At 39.7% G+C, this 26,315-nt stretch overlaps 1 protein-coding gene across 7 annotated transcripts in view; it reads right to left on the minus strand.

Moving 5' to 3' along the window:
- fam172a (family with sequence similarity 172 member A) overlaps positions 1–26,315 on the minus strand; it is a 562,233-nt gene that overhangs the window by 163,841 nt on the left and 372,077 nt on the right. For all 7 annotated transcript variants that reach the window (XM_043709291.1, XM_043709302.1, XM_043709318.1 and 4 more), the window contains exon 10: positions 6,574–6,658. In XM_043709291.1, coding sequence (XP_043565226.1) covers positions 6,574–6,658 — 85 coding nt within the window. The remainder of the gene's footprint in view (positions 1–6,573; positions 6,659–26,315) is intronic.

Genomic DNA, 26,315 nt, shown 5'->3' on the forward strand with positions numbered 1-26,315 from the left:
TAATTGATTTGGATGCAAGCATAAGAGATATAGTTAGTAAGTTTGCAGATGACGCCAAAATTGGAGGTGTAGTGGACAGCGAAGAAGGTTACCTCAGATTACAACAGAATCTTGATCAGATGGACCAATGGGCTGAGAAGTGGCAGATGGAGTTTAATTCAGATAACTGCGAGGTGCTGCATTTTGGGAAAGCAAATCTTAGCAGGACTTATACACTTAATGGTAAGATCCTGGGTTGGGATATCTGGTCGGCATGGTCAGGTTGGACCGAAGGGTCTGTTTCTGTGCTGTCCATCTTTATGACTCTATGACAAACAACTTCAGGTGAAAAAAAGAAGCAAGATTATGGGAAATATTTCTAGCTGACCACAATCCACAGAAAAGTAACTGAGTGGTCAGTTCAAATACTGAAAAGATTCATACAATGACTACAGCAGTTGTTAATGATTTAATACTGGATCTGCTTACCTGTTAACTGCTGTAAACTGAATCTTTGCAAACTTTTGGACATTACTTGACATGCCATGAAGTGTAAAAATGTCATGACTGGAAAGCAGGTGCGATCACTTTTTGTCTCTAAATTTAAGTGGGACTTGTTTTGGCCAAATATTGACTTTTTAGTTACCTCAATAAGTAGGTATACAGAGCTGGTTAGCTCAATTGGCTGGACAGCTGATTTGCAATGTTGACTGATATCAACAGTGTGGGTTCAATTCCTGCCATGAGATCATCCCTTTTCAACCTTTCCCCTCAATAAGGCCTGGTGACCCTCACTTTAAACCTACATCTGTTATCGCTCTCTAATGAGACAACAATCCTGTGCGACTATGGCAACTTTACCTTTAGTTCTTATATAGGAATAGAAAATGCACTCAATCAGAGTACCAAATAAATGATGAAAGCAGCGGGCACCTTCTAAATTCAACAGACAACATGAGCAGACATTCATGTCGGGTCAGCAAGGGCCATGGAATGTTATCATTGCAGTTTTTTTCATTTCAGTGGTTTTGTGAATACATTTGATTGTAACACTTTTATGGAAATCCACTCAATTTAGACAATGAGGGATGATCACCAATTTAATTGACTTCTTACACATCATAGAATCATAGAATTCCTACAGTGTGGAAACAGGCCCTTCAGCCCAATAAGTCAACACTGACCCTCCGAACAGAAATCCACCCAGACCCCTTCCCCTACCATCCTATATTTACCCCTGAACAATGCACCTAACCTAAACATCCCTGAACACCTTGAGCAATTTAGCATGGCCAATTCAGCTAACCTGCACATCTTTAGATCATTGGAGAAAACCTATGCAGACACGGGGGAGAATATACAGACTCCACACAGACAGTCATTTGAGGCTGGAATTGAACCCGACTCCCTGAAGCTATGAGGCAGCAGTGTTAACCACTGAACCACTATGATCATGGAACATAGAACTAGGGGCAAGAGTAGGTCATTCGGCCCCTCATGCATGTTCTGCTATTCAATATGATCCTGACTGATAAAATTGTAACCTCAAGTTTGGATTCCTGCCAACCCCCTTCAGACATTTGCTTATCGAGACCATTCAAGATTTTAAATAAAACCTCAACACAATTGTTCTGTTATAATCCTGTGCTGTTCACAGTTACAATTTTCTGAACAAGAAGCAGTCAGTATCTATAGTCAGTAACTTAACACAGAGAAAATGATGCTTCACCTTCTTTATCTTGTATTCCAAATGGGAAGACAATACTTATCGTGTCCTGTGGCTTTATAATAAAACCTGATGTTAACACTCAACAAATAGAAATCCCCTCACACTATTTAAACAAGAAGAGGGCCTGATCTATGTGGCCATGAATTCTGATCTGGCCCATAGATCATCCTGACTGAGCGGCAATCCGGCTAAAGATTGCTGTTCTTCTGGAAATGTCCATAGCAGCTGATCAGTGGATGCAATAGCTGGGATCAGGCCCAGGCAGCAGAAAACCTGTTCTACATAATATACATCAGAAATTGAAATAACTCCACAGAGGCTGGTATCCTATCACCAAGTCACCCTCTATTTTCACATGAAAAGTTGTTGACACTGATCCAGTTTCCTTAGAGCCAGCTCTCAGAGTGAACAGAACCTCTGATAGTCCTGTTTTTATCTGTCAGTCAGGGTCGTTGTATGGGTCAAATTAACAGCCCCAGTCAGGGAACTCATATTCTATGCGATCCACATGGCTGAGCTCGTTACAATCGCTAAATCCCTCCTCCTCTAAGTTGGAGACACAGGCGAGTTTTTTGTTTGCAGCTCCTCATGGGGCATTTCAGCACTGGGTCAGGTTCTTCCAAATCTGCTTCTGATACAGGTGGCAGATAAGGCACAGTAGCTTGCCTCTTGTGCCCAACATCTTGGAAGAAATTCATCCTCGTCTTCAGGTGGCAAAGGCATCAACATCTATTGTATCCATCTCAGATGCCTGAGGCAAAGGAAGAACCTATGGGTTCCAAATACAATCGAAAAGGCTATCGAGGAGCTGGGCAGGTTCCACGTGTTTGTTAGGCCCACTGCACCTATTTGAACTTTATAAGTCACTGGACCTGACCTCGTGTTCATCATGCCTCTTACCCAAGTAGGGCCATTCCTGCAGTTGCTACACCAAACTTCATCCCCTGAAGTAAACTGTCTCTTTTGCTTAGCGGAGTTCTGTGTCTGGTACTGGTGTTCCTGATGCCATTTCACTTTCCCCCCCAAGTCCGGGAAGATCAGATTTAATCTGGTGCAGAGCCTTCTCCCCATTAGCCACTCTGTTGGAGCTACCTCTTAAGTTGCATAAGGGGTAGTCCTATATTCAAACAGGAATCAGGCCAGTGAAGCTGCAGGCTATTTATTTAAGCCCTTCTTCGAAGTTTGGAATGCTCCTTCCATCCGGCCATTGGACGATAGATGGTGTGGAGCTGTCCTTATTTGCTAAATGCTCAACTTTAGAAAATACTCAAATTCCCTTCTGGTAAATGATGGCCCTTTATCTGTGACCAACACTTCTGAGAGTCCGTGTAATGCAAAAAATCCTCGCAGTTTTTCTACTGTTGTCCCCATGTTTGACAAATGTACTCTATGCATGTCCAGTCAATTGACTGGATGTCCACAATGACTAAGAACATTGAGCCCATGAAAGGATCTATATAGTCAATGTGTAACTGAGCCCAGGGTTGACCTGGCCATTTCCACGAAAGTGGAGCGCTGGTGGTGGTAATTTTTGTCCTTGTTGGCACTCTGGGCACTGCCTACCAAAGCAGCTAATCTGCATCCAATCCTGGCCACCAGAATAACTTCTCACCAAGACTTTCATTTTGGAAAGCCCTGGATGACTCTGGTGGAGTTAAGTCAGTATCTGGTGCCGAACTTTGCTCACAATCACTCTTGTTCCCTGGAATAATGTGCCAACCTCTGCTGTGATTTGGTCTCTCCAGATCCAAAAAGGGTGGCACAGTGGCTCAGTGGTTAGCACGGCTGCCTCACAGCACCAGGGACCCAAGTCTGATTCTCGCCTCTGTGTGGAGTTTCTATGTTCTCCCTGTGCTTGCATGGGTTTCTTCACACAAATCAATGGTGGATTTATGGACAGGAGCATATGATGATTTGTTTTCCAGCTTGTGATTTCTGTCTCTAAGTTTGCCCGTGTGACAAATGGCACTGGGCGAGCCTTGCAGAATTGTGGAATTGCTTCCTGGTCAACATATAGGGTGTGCCTTGGCTCCTTTGATAGTCAAGAGTGTGGTGCTCAAAAAGCACAACAGGTCAGGCAGCATTTTAGGAGCAGGAGGATCGACGTTTCAGGAATTCCTGATGAAGGGCTTTTGCTCGAAACATCGATTCACCTGCTCCTCCGATGCTGCCTGACCTGCTGTGCTTTTCCAGCACCACACTCTCGATTCTGATCTCCATCATCTGCAGTCCTCACTATCTCCTTTGATAGCCACAATATTTTCCTGAAAAACCTCCAGCTATTTAATTAGGACTACACTGAGGCATCCATTTCATATCAAAAAATGTTGAACTGAATCTTTCTCTACCAATTTTTCTCCATCAAGCTTTGGCCCGAGCCTTTTACTACAGTCACTAGTAACTGAACCAGCAGCTTCTCATAAGAGACTGGAACCGAAGTTGTACCCTTAATCTGTATTGGTTCCCTGGTATAGACTCTCAGTCTAGCTGAAGTCTTCCACAAACCTATGAGTGGGAGCATACAGCGACTTTTGTTCCAGTCTGGTTCTGTAATCATTGAAACGGCCATGCCAGTATTGGCCTCCATTTGAATCAGGTGACCATTTAACCAGATATTTATTTTGGATGTTGCTCAGCAATTTAACTGTTCCAAACCAGATGTAGGTCGATTTTTCAGGGTTTGCACTCTCCTGAATACCGGCCGATGCATTCTCTTACTCAAATTAGTGGGACTCTTTTGCTGTCACAAGTACGAATACCAGCCGCAACTACAATGGCTTGCCAGTGTGGAGCTTGAAGAAAATTTTAATTGTTTGGCTGAAGGTCGGCTTTGTTTTGGTGTTTTGCTGTGGGCTGACCTAGAGTCCCTCTGATCACAATATGTCCTGAGTGAAGCTATGCAATTACTTTCCCTCAGTTGGTGCTCCCTAAGCTCAGTCAGACTGGCGAGGGTGTCCACTCCCATTGGAATGCCCTGCAACTCATGTGCTCAACTTGCTGCATTTTCCAATGATAAAGCCAGTTGTAGTGCCTGTTTGATGTCCAATTGGGCTTTGGCTAATAGGCATTTTTACATGGGTTACATCATTAATCCACATACCAAATGTTCTCTCAGCATCTGATTAAAGATTAAACTAAAGTCACATGCCTCTGCCAATCATCTCAAACTAGTCAAAAATCCTGATATGGATTCCACTGGTTCTCAAATTGCTGAGTAAAACCAATTGCATTGGAGAATTAGGGAAGGCCTTGTGTCATAATATTCCTTAGCTAAATCTGTTAACTCTTGAAAGGTTTTAGTATCTGGTGCCTCAGGGAAAGCTAGACTCCTAACAACTTAAAAAGCTGTGGATCCACAAGCTATCAGAAGAATTAATCATTGCTTTTCATCTGCAGTCTTAAACGGCAGGATTGAACACCTCATGTTTCCAAAATAATGACATGATGCCAGAAATGCTTACCCCAACTCAAAGACAACTGTTGCGAGTGAATTTTTCAAGAGCATGCTTTTCTCTTGTTGCCACTGAAATAACTCCACAGAGGATGGTATCCCATCACCAAGACACTCTTTATTTACACATGACGAGTTCTTCACATTGATCCAGCTCCCTAAGATACAGCTCTCAGAGTGAATGGAACCTTTGATACTCCTTCTAATATATGTCAATAAGGGCTCGCTAACTGGACCAGATTAACAGCCCCAGTCAGGAAACTCTTATTTTATGAGGTCCACCCACCTGTCCTTGTTACAATCACCAGAGAAGTGAACCACTGGATTGTGGAGAGGGAATGGTAAAGATTGGAAAACATTTAAAATGGTAGAAATGCATAATCTCAAAGTTAGAAACCTGCCATTTGCTGGAAACTTCTCCACTTGAACAGCTGCATTTAAATCCAGCTTTTCTTTAGTACCAGCTTACAGTTTATGTAAAGTGTCAGCTTATATTATGTATTTAAATTTGAAGTAAAGCTTGTTACTGGAAACCCACAGACTTTGTGTTGAATGTTACCAATGGAATCAATCAATTATGAACCCACTGTGCCCAAGTCTTGGGAGGAGCACTATAGACTCAGTCTTACTGGGTCGCCGCCATCTTGGATCCCCCTATTTAAAGTTTTAAATGTCAAGGTGTTTTAAAACTGATGCAGTGGGATGAGTATTATTTTCTTGGCACATACCAGTTTTTACATCTCTGACTAAAAGCTGTTATAACCAAATTTCAGTCCTGCATATTTAAGCAAATATCCTGGTCCAGTTAAAAAACTTGAGAGGAAGTCAACAAATTCTGATTTTTCAGGATATTCCTATTTTCTACCAACTGACAAGTGCAATACTGATGTTGGGGGAAGGGTAATGATAAACTTGAGTGGCATTAAAATGTTTTGAGGATTGTTCCAATTGTCTGGATTAACTTTGACAGAGATGATTCGCAGAACAGTCATGGAAATTAAACCAGTTACTTTTGTCCATTCACTGACATGCTAACTAGTCATTTAAAGTGAAGTACATCCTACTGAATTGCCATTGTAAAAAAATACGTTATTATACCATATACTTATTACTCTCATATGCTTCGCAATATCTCAATGCTCCAATATAGTGATGTCACAAATTGAGTATCACAACCCATAAATGCTATTAATGAAGCACATTTCAGATGACAAAATGGAGGAATTCCACAGAAAATCCCATCACCAAGCCAGACTTACTCAGCAGTCTAAAGTAAGAAAATGATTAAATAGAATTTAAATCACGAGTATATCTGCTGAAACATCTCCTTTCCAACATTTAAAATTGCAACTGAATACAACTTCTCGCAAGAAAAAAAGTTGTCCACACCGTCTGAACAGAATAATTGAAGTACCTGCAGAGACTCGTGGGCAGTCTGGTAGCATGAATTCTACTGGTGCGTCCAGTGGTTCAGAGCTTGACACCCAATTGCGGCAGTGCTGGAACACAAAATAAAATTGTACATTTAGACCATGCAGATTTATTCGAACAAAAAATTTGAACATTTCTTTCCATCTAAAATTCAGCATAGGTTTTGGACTAATTTAGAAACTATATTAACATAATAGATTTTAGGTAATAACAAACCATTTATAGCACACATGAATTCAAACTGAACAATTCTAGGGCCATAAATAGATTTATGACTGTGTCAACTCTCCTCGAGGAGTCAATTTGAAAATGCCTACAATATATCAACTATACCGAAGTTTTTAATATGCATGGTGTAAAAATTGAAAATCAAAGATAAACAGAACTTGATCTGGAATATAATATCAACAGGACAGATGATTAAGCCAAACGAATTCAGATATCTCAAAGACTGAAATTATTAGCTCAGTTTAAATAAAATGCGGAGCAGTTGTGGAAATAACTGATCAATTGTGATGGCTCTTCTGTGGGCTCTGGATGTTGCCAATTTTCATTGGGCTGACTCCTCATTTGGCAGCAGCAATCTCCAACTTGGGCAAATTGTTTGAGGAGGTGAGAAGTGAACCATAACTGGCCACTTCAGTGGTTCAATTAGGTTACTGGAATGTGGTCTGTTTGTCAGTCTATCCACTGCTGACAAAATGAAATGGAAATAGGCAAACATCAAACCATGTCTATGCCCTCCTATGCCATTTTGTTCACCTTCCCACTCCCCAACCAATTTCATGAGGGCTGATCTATTTCTGATTAATATAATATGAAGACACTAATTATTCCATATGAAAATACTACCCAAGCAGGAAGGCACTTATTTGTCCTTAGTTGAAGAGTTTTATACACAGTTAAATAGTTGCATGTCCTATATTGTGCATGGCGAGGGTGAGGTTCTCTGACCAATTAGCCACAAGGTTCTGTCCATCCAATGAAAAGTAACAGGAAAGATAGGTTTGAACCAAGCAAAAAATGCAGTGGTATTTCTCGATAGTATTCAGTCACAGGTTGACTGGTTCTGCTCCTATGCTTAGAGTTGCATTGCAATCACTATTGTTCCTGTCCCTCTGACTACCCGGGATGACTGCTCAGAAGCTGGTTCCAAATTGAACCAATCTGCACCGAAATGATATAGGGAATTCCAAATTTGGTCCCGCCACTTGTCATTATGTAGCTTTGCGATGACATAGCACTTTAAATTTGTGTATCCACAACGCATGCACAATTGTTGTCCCGCTTAGTGGTGATGTTGAAAATAAATACAGACAAAATATTAAAAACTGGGACAAGTGGAGACTGGGAGTGGGCAGAATAAATTACTTCCTCAAATTAGGAAACAAAATTTAAAATAAATAAATAATTACTTTTTAAGTTGTTTATATAATTTTGGCTGAGAATAGAGCCACATCAGGTTGCCATAGACATGCAATTTTAAAAATTCTTGCACGGGGTGAGGGTGTCACTGAAAAGGCATTTCTGCCCATCTCTAAAATTAGAGGTGTAGTGGACAGCGAAGAGGGTTACCTCAGATTACAACAGAATCTGGACCAGATGGGCCAATGGGCTGAGAAGTGGCAGATGAGTTTAATTCAGATAAATGCGAGGTGCTGCATTTTGGAAAAGCAAATCTTAGCAGGACTTATACACTTAATGATAAGATCCTAGGGAGTGTTGCTGAACAAAGAGACCTTGGAGTGCAGGTTCATAGCTCCTTGAAAGTGGAGTTGCAGGTAGATAGGATAGTGAAGAAGGCGTTTGGTATGCTTTCCTTTATTGGTCAGAGTATTGAGTACAGGAGTTGGGAGGTCATGTTGCGGCTGTACAGGACATTGGTTAGGCCACTGTTGGAATATTGCGTGCAATTCTGACCTCCTTATCGGAAAGATGTTGTGAAACTTGAAAGGGTTCAGAAAAGATTTACAAGGATGTTGCCAGTGTTGGATGATCAGAGCTACAGGGAGAGGCTGAACAGGCTGGGGCTGTTTTCCCTGGAGCGTCGAGACTGAGGGGTGACCTTATAGAGGTTACAAAATTATGAGGGGCATGGATAGGATAAATAGACAAAGTCTTTTCCCCGGGGTCGGGGAGTCCAGAACTAGAGGGCATAGGTTTAGGGTGAGAGGGGAAAGATATAAAAGAGACCTAAGGGCAACTTTTTCACGCAGAGGGTGGTACGTGTATGGAATGAGCTGCCAGAGGAAGTGGTGGAGGCTGGTACAATTGCAACATTTAAGAGGCATGTGGATGGGTATAGGAATAGGAACGGTTTGGAGGGATATGGGCTGGGTTCTGACAGGTGGGACTAGATTGGGTTGGCATATCTGGTCGGCATGGACGGGTTGGACAGAAGGGTCTGTTTCCATGCTGTACATCTCTTTGTCTCTATGACTCTAGTTGCCCTTGCACTGAGTGGCATGCTAGGCTATTTTAAAGAACTGACTGTGCTCAATTTGATCATTGTCAACTAATTGTCCATTTATTCCATCCTTTGTAATAAATTCTAACAATTTCCCTCTCACTAATGTAAAGTCAGTGGGTCTTTAATTCCTTGTTTTCTCCCTAGCTTCCCTCTAAATACTGGTGCAACTTCTGCTGTCTTCCAATTCATGTGAATCATTCCAGCATCTATAGAAATTTGGAAGATAATCACCAATGCATCAACAATCTCCTTCAACACTATGCAATGAAGACCATCAGATTTTGTGGGATTTATCAACTTTCAGCCCATTAATTTCTATACTAAATCTTCTAATACTAATTTCCTTTGACTCCTCATTTTCCCTACCCACTTGGATCTCTATTTCTGGGAGAATGCATATTTATTCCTCAGTGAAAACAGACACAAAGTAATCCTTAAGCTTTTTATAGACCCCCCTCAAAATACTTTGAGAAGTTAGCCCAGAACCTAACTTAATTTTTTAAAGGCAGATGTAAAGTGGATATTCCAGGAGTCAAACCACTCTGCTTCAAGCAATACAAAATTTATTTACACACTATGGTTGAAACACGTTCCAAAGAAAACATAATTTAGAAAAGCTTAACTTTTTGATAACCCAATTGACATGGTATCCCAACTTAATGAAGTTGTTCCAATCCCTGCAACATCCCATAAACACACCTCTTGGTAAAATGTAAATTCAAATATGGATTCTTACATGCAGGAGTTTTCAGAAAAGGTTCAGGCAAGACCTCTGTTGAAACATGGGACCTCTTCACTATAGCTGCTTCTCTAGGTCCCCAGCAGTTTTCTTACAGACTGCTAAAACTAAGCCATACAATAAAAAACCTGAACTGGGAGAACTGGCACTCCCCTACAATTATTGTAAGTAGCCACTTCCAGATGTAGCACCTCCTCTGCCTTTACGATCCCCTTGAAAAAAAAGCCAAGGACAACATAACTTTGGTAAAGGGGCAACATTGTCACAAGCTTCTCTGACATTTCCCATTTACAAATTTTCCTTACCTTGCTTTTATTGAACCCACATTTACTTTAGATAAACGGTTCCTTTTTAGGGACCTATAAAGCTTTCACAGTCTGTTTTATTTTGCTCGATTGCATTCAAATTTAACTTCTCCCTTTCTTGTCAGTCTCTTAGTCCTCCTTTGCTGTAAATCTATAAACTTCCCAATCCTCAGACCTAGTAGGGATGACATATTTCCTTTCCTTAAAAGACACTAGAGAACAGGTGAGTTTTTATGACAATCAACAATAGTTACATAGCATTGGATTAGCTTTTTTAAAATTCCAATTTTTTAAAAGTTGAATTCACATATTACCAATATCATGGTAAGATTCAAACCTATGACCTCAGAACATTAGCCTGGGTCTTTGAATTACTGTACAGTGCCATTATCACTGTCACTGTCTCCCCAAATAGGTTTAAATTATTTAAGTGATGTTGTTAATTTTCCAAAAAATGTATGATGATTTCTAACAAACAATCACCCTATAAAGGCTTTTCTCACATGGCAATAGCTAAAGCTGTGCAGAATATAATGAGAATCCTCATTTCTTTATGAATTGCTAGTCCCAAAGGAATAACTGTTTACAGCAGTAAATCTTAAGCATTCAGAATATGTTGTCTATTTGTCTCGGCACAAACAAACCCCAATTTGACTCATACTATTGTTTTAAAAAAACAGCATGGTCAAGTGTCACACACACGTGAAAGTTTTGTGTAATATACCAAATACCTCTGTTTGGGTTACCTGCAAATTTCATGGAATTTAAATACCCAAACCAGTTTCATAACTTGGTATTTATTCCAAACAATCAAATCTTAAAATGTATAAGCATTAGTAGCATCAATTCTAGATATTTACCACGTGATATAACTGTGTGTGATTTATATATATTTTAATATGATTTATTTTTGAGTTTGTATTTTTAAATTTCAACTAGTGGCATGTGTTTTTTTTTCTATATGTCTAAAGGGGTTCAATTATTAACTTGTAAGTATTTCTGTAGCCATGGTATGTATTAGGTAAAGCAGTCTGACAGATAGCTTTGGAGGCTAACAGGAATTTGTTTACATTGGAAAGCTTATGAGTGAATGAAGAAAACAGTGTAGTGAATTATGCTTTCAGACAGAAGATTTTGGAATTTCTTTTGACCTAAGTTGAAACAACTTGGAAATAACTTTCACTTTTTTCAGTGTCAGTTTGGGACAGTCCTGCAGTATTCTTACATGAAGCTGAATATGTAAAGCAGTTGCTCCATGAGAAGATAGCTTAGAATTGTTAAAAATATTACCTCAGTGTAAGGGATTCAGTTTGAACATTCCAGACCAGAAATGTTTGATTAGTTCCCGTGGGATTATTTGGAGCTGAGAAAATTTAATCTTAGTTATAAGATAAATCAAGGAAGAGGCTATCACATTCTCATGACCAAGAGTTAAAGTAACAGTTAAATCAAACTGTACGTGAGATAGGAAAGAACATTCTGCCTGGTATTTGAGTGTTGTAATGAGGTTATTAGGATTGCAGTTTTACTGTGTGTTTCAAAATCTTTAAACATATGTTATATATAAAAAGTTTGCTTTATTCTCAATTATCTTTATTTCTTTTGCATAATAAACCTAGTTTTTTTAAAATTGAATATGCAGCATTGCATGCTATGTTTCAGTGAAAGACCTCCATGTTAAAAAAAAAAGGTCTGTCAAACCAGATTTCTGTCTGGGATCTGACTTATCCAGTAATAACGTCAGCTTGGATCATAACATTATTTTCATATAGTTGTGTCTAAGCTTATCCACGGCAGAGAAGACAGTGGTGTCAGTTATCACTGCAAATTAACAACCGAAAATACACATTCTTAAATTCTATAGTAGTAGCTATTATTTTCTGACTGATGCTTTCCTTCAAAAGCAGCGCTGATTAAAACAAATGTCTGTATTTATTCTTTATCATTTCTTCAAATAAATGTAATTATTGTTCCTTAACTATTTGGGAATGACTACTTTCAACATTGTACTTTGAATATTTTGCAGGGACAGAATTCCCACTAGATGAGAGAGCTTGATATCTTCATCCAATTGACATTACAAAGGCTGACCCCACTATAGTTTCCAGGGTCAGCTTAACTTGAATGGGCGAGCTCCAGGTGTTAGAACGTCCCTGATCAGGAAATGCTTGGTAAAGGGAAATGCTATACAGCAGATTAACAAAACAACAAAAAATGTAATTTTGAATAAAACAAGGAAACTTCTGTAATAATGCTGCATGGAACAAAGTTAATTACTTTGTGGATGCTAATGTTGAAAGGAAGTTTGAATGATGAGACAGTACGCAATGAAAAGTAACTCCAAGGAGTGATGTAGCAGTTAAGTGGAACTGTTGATAGGGCAATCAGTTCAGATTCATACATCCAATATATACAATAACCTTAGCGGCTTTTCCGGGTCAGGCAAAGTAGGAAGAGCCAACCGTTGCTTTCAAGAGTGCACTGCACCAGACATGACTGCCCCTTACAATATCACTTCCCCTTCATTGTGATTTTCTTTTGCTTGAATAGCTTACTATTAATGTGAATGAGGTGTCATTGCAGCCTCAGCATTTATTCTGTTAAGTTTATTTCACTTAAATTGTTATATACATTAATCAGCATACTTGTCTTAATTTGGAACTGAGGGGAGTGGCTCAACAATACTCTGAATGATGACTGGCAGCTTATGTCTGACATTCTCCAAATTTTCTACATACCCCTATCCTCACCCAGAATTACCTGGCGGGTTGATACATTTCAGGATTCAAGTTTGCTATTTGCTCTCCCAGCCAGCTGCTACTCCAACAGCTATTCTGGCACTAATTGCTAACCAATATATACTTCTTCAAATCCATTCAAACCTTTACTTCAGTCCTCTATAGTGGCAAAAATCATAACCTAGGTTGGATAGGAATAACAATGTCAGAAAAGGAGACAATGACATCAGTTGATAGCACAGTAGTGGATTCTAATCCATGTCCTTGCCTTTCTGTTTGAAAATATGATGATACAATGTGGAATCTCCAGACTGAATTTCCATTATATGGAGATGCCGGTGTTGGACTGGGGTGTACAAAGTTAAAAATTACACAACACCAGGTTATAGTCCAACAGGTTTAATTGGAGACGCTAGCTTTTGGAGCACTGCTCCTTCATCAGGTGATTTTTAACTGAATTTCCATTAGAAAGTTTTCATTGGTTGCTCGTCAGTTGCTAAATGAACAGCAATTTGGAATGGGCAATAAATGCTGAGCTTGCCAGCAATGCTTACATCGAATTGGTCGTGAGATTCAACAAAAATAGAAAAATGATGCTTGTTAAGGAAAAGATGCTTAAAGGATAGACTAGAAGCATTCCAACAAGGAGGAAATACAGGGAAACCTAAGCCAAGGCTTCTTGGATGACACAGAAATAGAGTTGAAACAAAAAAAAGGATGATGTATGTCAGGTGAATTCTTCAAGAGACCAAACATAGTAATTTGACTGGGAAGAGGAAGAATGTAAGGCTTGTATAAGAGAAAAATATGAGAATAGAATGACAGCTAACATAAAAGGGAACCCAAAATCTTTTCCTGGAATATAAATAGGTGTCATATAAAGCTGGCAGAGAAGCAGGTAAAAAGAGTCAGAGTGAAGCCTATTTTTTTAAAAAAAGGTGATCTTTGCTTGGAGGATCAGGACAAGGCCTGAATACTTGAGCATTTTATGTAATTACTTACTAAGGATCAGAATGCTGATAAAATGTCAGTTAAAATGAAGGTAAAGTTGGCAAGTGTGTGAAATTTGATAGGAAGGACGTAGTAGAAAGGCTGCTTATGCTTAGAATGGATAAGTCAACTGGTTTAGATGGCTTGCATGCCAAGTTGCTGAAGAAAATTGGGGTGGGAATAGCAGAACGATAATCTTCTAATCTTCCCTAATGATAATGTTGGAGGACTACAATGTGGCATATGTGACATCATAGTTCAAGCAAGAGAGAAAAAAAATCCAGCCAATTAAAGGTCAATAAATTTAACATCTGGTGGGTAGAAGTTTAGAAACAATAATCAGGGAAAAAATAATAACAGGCAATTAGCGAGGTATTAATTAAGGAGGACTAATCTAATTAATTTTTTAAAAAAAGTAACAGAGGATCGATGAAGGGAATGGAGAAGTTGATGTTGATTTGGAATTTATGAAAGCATATCACGAAGTATCATTTAGAACTGGTGAATGCAACAGAGACTCACAGAGGATTGGTGTCACTTTAGATTTTAAAAATGGCTTAATTTGAAAGGTAGCTTTCAGACAGAATAGACAAGGGTCAGTGCTAGAATCCTCCCACCTTCTTAATAGACATTCGAGATCTGGAGTTATGACACAGAAACAGGACAGCCAAATCAAATCAGCCCTCCTGTCCCTAAATTTGCAACATAGTAAATTTAAAGCTCAAAACTGACTCCAATAGTTTCTGACTAGACCTTTTAAAGAACCAGAATAACCAATACCAGCACCAGTTATATATAGTTTAAACAGAAGATTGAACAACTGAAATTGTTAGCATGTACTGGTAATTTAAGTTTTTTTTTAAAGTTAGCTTCAGTAATACAGGTTCATTTGTTAAAACAGGTGCCTGGCTATCTGTTGTCCATACCATTTTGTCTGTTTTATTACAGCAAATTTGTCAAGGGTATGGCTACTGTTCAAAAATTAGGTTCAGACTTTCAATAAAATCCTCATATTCCCAAAAACCTGGTTATACTTTATTTTGGGGTGGGGAAGTTAATTAAAGCTTTTACTTTTGCTGGGTGACACCAGTCCTTGTCTAAAAACATGTCACAAATACATCACTTGGTCTTTTACAAATTCACTTTTTGCGAGATTTAATATCAACTCTGATTTTTCAGCTTTTTAACAGTTTTATATGTTCTTTTCATGTATTATTTGATTCTACAATGTTCCAAGTAAACTGGACAATTAGGTACTTCAGCTACAGCTCTATTCATTAATCATTGAAATGTGGCTACAGCATTCTTAAATCCAAATGGCACATCCAGTGAGTGTGACAAACGCAGACATTTCCATAGCCATTGGGTTGTCAATGGTGCTTGCCAATATCCTTTTAACAAATTAATTTTAGATTTGAGTAACACACTACCAACTCGATCATTGCAATTTTCTAGTCTGGGAACAGGGTATGAATTCGCCTTTGTGACTGCATTCCCTTTCCCACAGTCTACACATAATCTAATTGAACTGTCTGGTTTAGGAACAAATACTACTGGAGAACTTCAACTACTTTGGCTTGGTTCGATCAAATAATTCTTCGACATTTATTGAAAATCCTTCATTAATTTGGTGTTATTTTCTGGGTTTAACTGATGTGGGTTTTGCTTCATTGGTTTTGAATTACCTACAGCAATGTCATGATTTATTAATATGGTACACCCAAGTGTACCTCTTTGTATTTTCTGAGCATTCTCATTATATCTTCCTGTTGATCTTTCTCCACATACAAAAATAGAGCCTAAATTCTCTAATATCTTTCATTTTATTAGTCTAATCGTAAAAGAAGTACGGACACAGAGGTTAGGTTTGTGACAAGAACTACAGATGGTCTGAGACAGAAGTTTAAATGCAGTGATAATGCAGTCATAATGACCTGGAATTGGCTGCCATTGAAAGTGAAGAGAGAAGGAAAGATTTTTGCATTTAAAGGAAATTGAACAGGCAGCTGAGGGAAATAAATATACAGCGTTATTGGGATAAAGCGAGGGAACTGGATTGTTTTGCAGTGAACAATCATGGACTTGGCAGGCTTAATGGCCTCCTTCTTTGCGATAGGCCATTTACAAAGGCCAAGTTTTACTGGATCTCTGGGTGCAGGCTGGGAGATGGAAGGTCCTTTAAAATACAGAGGTGGTGTTTTAGGGACATTTTTCCAGTGGTGAGACCAGCTAAAGAGTGGTCGCTCACTTTAAGGACACTGTAAAATTCCACCCTCTGACTTTATGACACGTAGCATCTATGTGGACTTTCGGATTACTTCTACACAGCAACACAGAAATATTTCTGGCACAAAGAAGGCAACTTGGCTCATATTGCTATTACATTTCAACAGAGACTTTTCAACAAGATCTCATTAGATCCTTGTTTCAAACATGGACAAAGGCACTGAATTCCAGAGAAGTGAGAGTGACAGCCTTTGACATCAAAGCTGCATTCAAATGAGTGTGGCATCAAGATGCTAGACCAAAACTGGCAACAAAGGGTATCGGGGGAAAACTCTGAGCTTGTTGGAGTCATACGTGGCACATAGGAAGATGATTGTGGTTGCTGAAGGGCAGTCGTCTCAGCTCTAGGATATCTCTGCAGGAGTTCCTCAGGGTCCAACTATCTTCAGCTGCTTCATCAACCACCTGCCCTCCACTATAATGTCAGAAATGGGATGTTCACTGATGACTGCACAATGTTCAGCATCATTTGCAACTCCACAGATACTGAAGATACATGTTCAAATGAAACAAGATCTGGACAATATCCAGGTTTGGGCTGACAAGTGGCAAGCACCACACAAAAAAAAGAGGCAATAACCATCTCCAATAAGAGAGGATCTAACTACCTCCCCTTGACATTCAATGCTGCGACAATCACTGAATCCCCGAACTCAATATCCTGGCGATTACCAGAAACTCAATTGGACTTGCCACATAAATCCAGTGGCTTCAACAGCAGGTCAGAGGTGAAGAATTCAGCGGTGAATTACTCACCTCCTGAGTCGTCAAAGCCTGTCCACCATTTACAAGGCTCAAGTGTGATGGAATAGCTCCTACTTGCCTGGACAGGTGCAGGTCCGACAACACTCAAGAAGCTCAACAGCATCAAAAACAAAGCAGCCCACTTGAGTGGTACCACATTCACAAGCATCCACTCCTTCCACCACCGACGCTCAGAAGCAGTAGTATACACTACCTACAAGATGCACTGCAGAAATTCATCAAAGATTTTGAAGCAGCTCCTTAAAACCCATGACCACTTCTATCTAGAAGGATAAGGGCAACAGGTGCATGGGAACAGCATCACCTGCAAATCTTCCTCCATGTCACACACCATCCTGATTTGGAAATAAATTGCTGTTTCTTCAATTTCACTGAGTCAAAATCCTGGAATTCCCTCCCTAAGGGCATTATAGGTCAATCTACAGCATGTGGACTTCAGCGGTTCAAGAAGGCAGCTCACCACCACCTTTCAAGGGCAACTAGGGATGGCAATAAATGCTTGCCATCCAGCAACACTCACATCTCACAAGGGAATTTTAAAAAAATGTGGAATTACTGCTGTAGACCAAATATCTCAATTAAATAAGTTAGGGAAGACTAGGGCATACACATTCTGTAAGGGTAATATGAAGATTGGAAGCTAGATGCTTCTTTTCCCAAAGAACGGAGGATACACTCATGCCATGAATGTTGATTGGTTGGATTTCCCCGAACAAAAGTTGGACCTGCCTGCAGCTGGTGCAGGGATTATATTGTACAAGGAGTAGTTATCGTCCATGTAAAATGGCCAGGAAGATTTCCTGGACTAGATTCTGCCCTCCAAACAACCCAGAGAAACTTTTCATTTTTGTTTTTTCTATCGAGGTAGTGCTGCAGAAGGAATCAAATTTGTATGGAGCAGGTTATATAAAGCTAATACATCTATTCCTGCCTGTTATTTTTATCCTTGTGTTTCTCAATTTTAAGAATTCAGACACTCCATAACTATTGCTCCTTTCTTATTCAAAAACACATTTTTAACCTTCTATAGAAATAAAATTAACTGTTAACTAGAAACTAGTAACAACCCCAGAGATTCAAACACTTTTTGAAGTTCCGCTCTAGTGCACTATCAATTTATTTAAATGAACATTTAACCTGAATACATAAATTGCAAGATCTAGAACATTCTCCATAGTAATATATGATTGCATAGTTGTAATTTCCAAAGAACTACAGTCACTAGGTTAATTTTATTGTCCCTGTGTTGCAAATGATTAAAGCACAAATGCAGAGTTTTAGGAATTGTTTACTTTTCTGTGATTTGCTACAATTGGCATTATTACATTCTATCCTCAAGCAGAAAAAATTTTACAAATATATTTAAAAATAAACAAGTTATTGGTCCAATTCAGAAAATGATTGCCTGAAACTATATAATTCAGTTGTAAAAATGAAAAAAAGAAATCACTACAAGAAGGGAAATGATGTTGGGGAAATTGATTGGATGAAATTTTCAGGTGGTGGTTGTCTTTCAAGATTCTCTTGACTCTGGAACAGTTTCTACGGATTGGAGCGTAGTTAATGTAACCCCAATATTTAAAAAGGAGGTGGAGAGAAAATAGGGAATCACAGACTGATTAGTTTGATGTCAGCAATGGGGAGAATTCTAGGATCTATTACAAAAGATTTTATAGCAGAGCACTCAGTAAACAATGACAGAATTGGACAGAGTCAGCAATGATTTATGGAAAGAAAGTCATGCTTGATGAATCTACTGGCGTTTTCTGAGGGTGTAACTTGTAGCGTTGATAAGAGGGAGCCAGTGAAAGCCGTTTGCTTGGATTTTCAGAAGCTTTTGATAAGGTCTTGCTTAAGAGGTTAGGGTGTAAAATGTAAGTATATGGGATGGACAACAATCTACAGTTACTGCTGCTGAAGATGAGTGTTTCAAAGTTGGTCTGAAAGGGGAATGGAACTCAGAGGTGGGTCTCAGTTACCAATATTTTGTGAGTTTATATGTGATTTGAAATTGTGATTGTGCTTATTCTACTAAGTCTTCACTGGCTTCATTAGAGAATGTGTACCAGCAGAACTGCTTCAGCTCCAGCAGCCTCTGCATTAATGCCTAGCAGTTTGAGGCTTTAGCCCTCTCTCCCTGTAGGGAGCGTTTCACTGACACTTAGCATCAGCGTCCCTCCTCCACCTTGAAGAATGGTGGCGGCAGTAGCTTCAAATAAAACCATAGGCTGGCCTGCTGCACCAGAACATTTTGGTTCCCCTCATTGGAAAGCAGAAAATACAGGTGTGCTTTGGAATGAAGCCAGTCCATCTGCATGGAAAACAATACTAACAAAGGCAAAATAACAATGTGAATGCTTGCCTCCCTCGTTTCTTGTGTCAAAAATGCATTCACCTTCATTTCCGGTGTTTCAGAGGCGATTACTCACACACACAGGGTCAGGTCACACAAAGTTGGCTCGAGGCAAGTGTCCAGCAACATAAATCTCTGAATTCTGCCAGGCCAACCTCCCCAGCTCACTCCATGCCATTTTGACTTGATCCTTAGCCAGTTGCTGCAGGAGATCAGGCCTGGGACACTGTCTCTGGGCTGGATATCTCTCCAACATACATATGCTGCAGAGCACCACCTCCATGGGGTTTGTTTCCTAATCCACCGATTGGTTGGTGAAAGACGAGTGTCTGTTAGCTCCCTTTCCTACAGTAAAGCCTGGTTTCCAGTCAGCTCGGATTTTCTCTGCCACTGGGTAAAGGCCTCGTTCCCCTGGAACCCTGGTAGTTGGCATGCAACAATCAGGTCATGTTAACGGAATCCCTGCACAGCTACTTCAAACCACTCCCACACACCCAAATAAATTTCAGATCCTGGAAGGTCAGGACCCTTAAGGATAGCGCTAACAATAACAGATTTTAATGTTGCACTGTTGTCATATCCCAGGAATTCCAGCACTAAAACCGTAATATTGCGACCCAGAGCAAGACACAACTGCAAGGAGAAGGCCAGCGTAAAGAGAAAGGTGGGGTTACACCTTCATTTAAAATAGCAAATCATGAGTAACAAACCTGTTCTCTCTATACCGTTTCTTTCTGTAAGCAACGAATTGGTCAGATGGCTTAATGAATCCCCTTGTTGGGTGAGTGAGTGCCATATAGTGCCTGCCCAGAAGCAATATGTCACAGTCATTAGTGCTTACACCTCAACTCTAAACACAATGGAGAGACAAAAAAGCATTCTTCACCAGCATCGACCAATCGCTGTTGCACATCCCCAAAGGAGACAAGTTGATTCTCCTCAGCGACTTCAATTTCAGAGTCAAGAGGGGCACAAACCTTTGGAAAGGCATTTCAGGCAAGGAAAGTGTAGGGAAATCAGAGTCCTCCTCCTGACGAACAGGGTCAGGTCACACAAAGTTGGCTCCTTGCCTAGAACATGATTTCATCATGACAAACATCCTAACCCCTCACACTCACTCCGTCATCCTTACCCTGGCCCACTCACACTCACTGCGTCACCGTCATCCTGACCCCCTCACACTCACCCCGTCACCGTCACCATGAAACCCTCACACTCACTCCACACCCTCACAGGGGGACAAGCACAAGGCTACTGGCAATACCCCTAATAGATTATCTGATTGTTTGAGCAAAGGACTGCAAAGATATCTCTTTCTCCAGCGTCATGACCAGTGCTGGTGATTGCTGGTCCAACCATTGAGTAATCCACTCTACCATTTCCATCAAACTGGCCTCAAACTGCAGAGGCAGAAAGAATTCTGGCACAGAAGACTCAATGGTGCTGGTCTCAAAGACCGTGAGAAGAAAGAATCACTTTGTATCACAACCAATCTGGTGACAACCACTGTACCAGAACCAGAGAGTGCTCATAGGGCCTGGTCCACCCTAAAGTCAGCACCCATGTGGAGATGCTCAGCCTCTTGACCAGAGAATGCAAAGACTCGATTTATAGGAACGATCAAAAGATCCAGGATCACCTAGACTGCAAACACAAGGTTTTCCTGAACTGGCAACTCCACCAGGACTTGATTGAGAGGAAACAGGCTACAGGCACGACAAGGCTGAGATTCAAGAAAAAAACTGTGACCTAAAGAATTGATGGCGGGTGGAAAGAGCACAGGAGACACAGCAACTTGCTAACAACCACAATGTGTGCAGCTTCTTCAATGTGATCCAAGCCATCTACAGACTGAGTACCCAGGAATCTACTCCACGAAGACCCAAAAGTTCAATGCCTGCTGGAGAGAGGATTTTTGAGAACTTTCTCAACCAAAAAGCAACCTTCAATGCAAATGCTCTCAACACCATCCCACAACAATCTATCACCATCTCAGTGCACATCCAACATGCCATGAGGTCAAAACAGCCACCTAACAGCTGAAAATGACAAGATTTCCCGCATAGGTGGAATCCCATCGAAGCACTAAAACACAGGGTGAGGCACTATTGACACAAATCCACAACTTCATCACCCTTGTCTGAAAGGAAGAAAGCATACTGGGACATCTCAGAAGTTATAATTGTGATCATCTTCAGGAAAGGAGACAGGTCTGACATGTGGAAAATATAGAGGTATCTTCCTACTGTCCATCATAGGTAAGGTAATTGCAAGAATCCTCCTCAATCGTCTCCTCCCAGTGGTTGAAGAGCTCCTCCCAAGTCTCAATGTGGCTTCTGCCAGTTAGGCACTAAGGACTTAATTTTCGTTGTGCTACAAGTCCAAGAAATGTGCAAGAAAGCACACCAACCTCTTCACATGGCCTTCTTTTATCTCACAAAGACCCTCAGACTCTATTAACCATGAACATCCTCCTCAAATTCAGCTTCCTGAAGAAATGCATCACCATTTTCCGCTTGCTTCACAATGATATCACACTTTGATGTAAACTCAATCCAGGAAATTCTGAGCCTTTCCACGTATTTTAATGCTAACTACTTATCACTATGAGGCTGTTTAGTTCTTATATCATATACTACAACGTTGAGTTACAACAGTCTAAATTTCAAGTTGTTATGTGCTTGTTTGAGTGCTCATAGCTTAGCATCTTAAAGAATTACCTTGCACATTAACATCATATTTTACATATTAGTCATACTTAGTATAATCTACATTTCTATTACCCATGTTGCAGATCAGCTGATTCTGTGCATGCCTTTCTAAAAATGACGTGTAATGTTTCTTTTCTTCAAATTGTGCCAGGACAATATTTGGGACACAATAAAATCATCTTTTTTTTGCCTTTACCTCTTTCAAAACAACTTAATTCCCATTCATTTGATAAACTAGCTCATTCTCGAGATTTTTGAATTCTTACTACTCTCATTCTGCACCATGGAACCCATTGCCAATGTAGAAAGATTCTTTACTGGTTGATCAAGTGTCTCATTGTATTTCCTTAATTCATTCTGTCTAGAAGAAGATGTCAGCTGTGGTGCAGTAAGTAGACGAATTTCAAAGGCTCCAATCCTCACCAATAAAGGCTGGGGAATGGCTTTTGAATAGATTTGTCAAGGCAACCCTACTGTTCTGGGACTATGGAGAGCAGGAAAAACATAAAGGCAGGGTGGCTGCATGGGATTAGAAAGTGAAGTTCACAAAGCATGCAGATTTTAGTGAGAAACAGTAGATCAATGAAACTATTGAACTGTGTGCAATAATGTGAAAACAAACAGGGTATCCTGCAGTGTTCTGAATGTCAGTAATTTTTTGTAGAATAATTAGACAGTTAATACCTATTTTTGCATATTTTACAAACGTTCACATAATTTAAAAAACATTTACAAAGAATTGTCATCTACACTGCTGAGCTTTTATCCAAGTAATATACTCTAAAATTACCAATGCAAAGCCTTATTGACAGATGGATTTAGAAAAGTGAACTTCTTTAAATGAAGATAACAAAGCTGGAATGTGAGTTTAAACATAAAATATTATTAGATATGGCTTCTATTTGAAATAAAGGCAGCATTTATTTCAGAAGTGATAAAACATTTTCTCACAGAAAATAATACATTGTGTTAGATTACTCCATTTTAAGAAGGCTTTTCCCATCAAGTAGTTTAATCGTCTACAAGTTCTATGCATTCTTGAGCACAGTGTCAAGATATGGAAATGGCTGACTTAATATCTTATCATTCATCACAGCCACAGCTGGATGCAATAAAAGTATCCCTTCTTGGGCTTCTAAAAATAGGCTACCTGTGATAAATGAAAGATATTGTTCACCCAAGGTACAAGGATATATATGTGAATAGGTCCCAGGACAATGGGAGCAATTAGTGAGTACCAGGGGCAATTTATGATTGGAATCTGTATGTATGAAATAAGTGCATTCTTTCATGCACAATACTGATACAGCTTAAATTAAACTGCATTTAATTCACATTTTACATTTACTGGCCGTATCTTCTAGCCTCACTGTGATTTTCCATTAAAAAATCATATAAAATTGTAAAATTTATGATTTATTTGAATACAAAACAAGGCACATGAAATTAAGTAGTTGGGCTTACAAGCTGATGTTTGTTGAAGTGGAAGAATAAATATATATCTATGGACAATTTGATAACCTTTAAAAATCAAATATACATTTTAAAATGCTATAAGAAACTAATGTCCCAAAATGACCAAAGCTATCAGCTGCTTTAAGTCAGTAACAAGAAATCCCACAGTAATATCAATAGGAAGAGATCTTTCTGATCCTACTCTGAATATACTGGATTGCCAGGTGTACTGAACACAAACAAAAAGAAAAAATGCTTGATTTTCCATTCATAATGCGAATAGTCGGGGGAGGGAGTGGAGTATCAACTGGCTTTCTTAACAGAGTATACATTTGCAGCCATTGATGGATGGATGGTTGGATGGATTTACTAACTTTTTAATCTTATATATAACAAAACTGTTCAAATTTTGAATAGTTTATATTGTAAAATAAGCCGTTTCAGAGCACTATATTGAAGATGAAATGCCTCAGTGATTCCCCAAGTTTATTCCAATTTGACCCCATTTTGAGGCTTGAAGCTTGTCATGACCCTTTGCTGCGAACTGAGAGACAGAGCTCATTAAAAGGGAGTATGGATGCACTAACTTAATTAGGGCCCCACCATAGCCATTGCTGCCTTAGGTTCCATCACTCCAAAATTGCATCTTACAACTCCACTTGGAATCCTTAGCCACCTTTTGGAAGGCTAGATGTGGACTAAGTAGGTTTTATTTCTAATTCTGAAGCATATTGTCAGAATAATATAATATGGTTACTTTTCCATCGTATCTGCTATGATCAATTCATGACCTCAGGTGGACGATATACTCTGATGCTGAACATTGATCATCTATGGAAGATGAGAAATACAAGCAATTCTGAAGGAATGATACTGGACTTGAAATGTTAATGCTGTTTCTCACACCACAGATGTTACCAGATCTGCTGAGTTTCTCCAGCATCCTCTGTTTCAGATTTCCAGCATTCAGTATTTTGCTTGTAATATAGCAGCTGTTCCCTTAGATTAGTGATTTTACAGTTTCACAGAAGATACATGCAGCAACCTTCAGCAAGAGGAATAATTCAGTAAGTAAATTCAACATAAGATAAGCTGAAGTAGCTCAACCAAGGAAGACAACCCAGGGTAAGGCATATTAATAAAAGTGCAAAATTAGTGCTTTTGAAAATATTGAATGTAATGTTCCTGCAGAAGCAGGAAGGAGGGACGCTGCCAGCTTTCCACCCTTACCCCAAATAACACTCTGGCAAGAAGGCTATTGGATTGTATTCTTGGCTGACTGAGGGTCTTAAGTGGGCAATCAGTATCTGTAGTAGGGGTCACTTAGTCAGAGGCACTCAGTGTGAAATCATTGGGAGAGCTAGCCCTCCAAGCTTGCTGCCAACCAATCTCCATCCCTTCACCAACAACCTCTCTCCTTCCAACACTCACTGGTGGTCTGAGATCCAGGCACCAAGCTGGAGGCAACCACTCGTTCCCTGGTGGTCCTGTCATTCAATAGAGCCTGTTTAATCGCCGATGTACAATGGCTCAAGAAGCTGGAATTTTGTTCTTGTTGTTCTTAACCCCAAGGAAGGCCTACTGCTGTCTATGATTGACCTTCCCAAGAAGAAAGGATACATTGGCTAGATGAGATCCCTGTCACCCAAATTCAAGATGCTGTAGTATATCTTTAAGGGCATATCCAAAGCTGCTGGACATCATTATGTAATGCATATGCTCGGAATCATCAGGCGAATGATACAAACAGTCCTACAGAGCAGATATGTTAACTTACTTTCTAGATTTTGTTGTATATAGTATTATCTCTTCAAAAAGAATCTATCTAATTGAATTACAAATTCACTGTCTGTGGCTGATGTTTGCGTAAGGTAGAAAACATAATATGGTGACAACGGTGCATGTGAATTGAAGATATTACAGAACTTGCAATACTGAACATCTCTTCCAAAAGCAGTTAGTTCCATTGTGTAGATGTTAGAAGATCTAATGAGAATGTATAGCAGGGTGTGCAGAAGATTTTACAACAGTGTAAGTGCCCAGTACAGAGTGATTCTGCATGGTTGGACTTAAACTGGCATATGTAGTACCAAGCGTAAGTCAGGGTCCAACTGATGCAAAAGCCTCGCAGTAACAACTGCTAACGTAGCAACTCCATAAGGTGTAGCACTGCTCAGGGATTTATTAATGGCAGCAACAATTTCTCCTGCAGGGTAATTGATCAGAAGTACACATAAAGAAAAAATGTTCACGACAGGTACAGGCAAAAGAATGTGTTGAGCAGTAGCCTCAAAATATTTGATAAAAGCTACAAAATACTTCCTTCTCCAAATAATTATTTTTTTCAGCTGAAGAGCTGTGTTTATGCTTGTACAGCTTTATAACTGAACAAATCAAAGTATGGGACAGCAGCAAGAGCATTGACAATCTTAAGTTCAACAAAAGGGTATGGTCAACCAAAGAACTATAAGCAGACAGAGCAACAGAATTTAAGCTCTGAATTATCTTCCAAGCCTGAATCCCTGTTCCTGTCTCAACTATCACTGAAATTCCTTTGAATGCTGACAGGGTGACAACATTTCTGGGGTGGGGGAGTCCAGAACTAGAGGGCTTAGATTTACGGTGAGGGGGGGAAAAGAGACCTCGGGGCAACCTTTTTATGCAGAGGGTGGTGCATGTATGGAATGAGCTGTAAAGGAAATGGTGGAGGCTAGTACAATTACAAGATTTAAACTGCATCTGGATGGATATACGAATAGGAAAGGTTTAGAGGGATATGGACTAAGTGCTGGCAAATGGGACCAGATTAGGTTAGGATGTCTGGTCAGCATGGACGAGTTGGACCGAAGGGTCTGTTTCCGTGCTGTACATCTCCATCACTCTATGACTTGAACAAGATTTCCATACCTGAAA

Source organism: Chiloscyllium plagiosum, chromosome 2 (assembly GCF_004010195.1).
Source record: "Chiloscyllium plagiosum isolate BGI_BamShark_2017 chromosome 2, ASM401019v2, whole genome shotgun sequence".
Lineage (NCBI taxonomy): Eukaryota > Metazoa > Chordata > Chondrichthyes > Orectolobiformes > Hemiscylliidae > Chiloscyllium > Chiloscyllium plagiosum.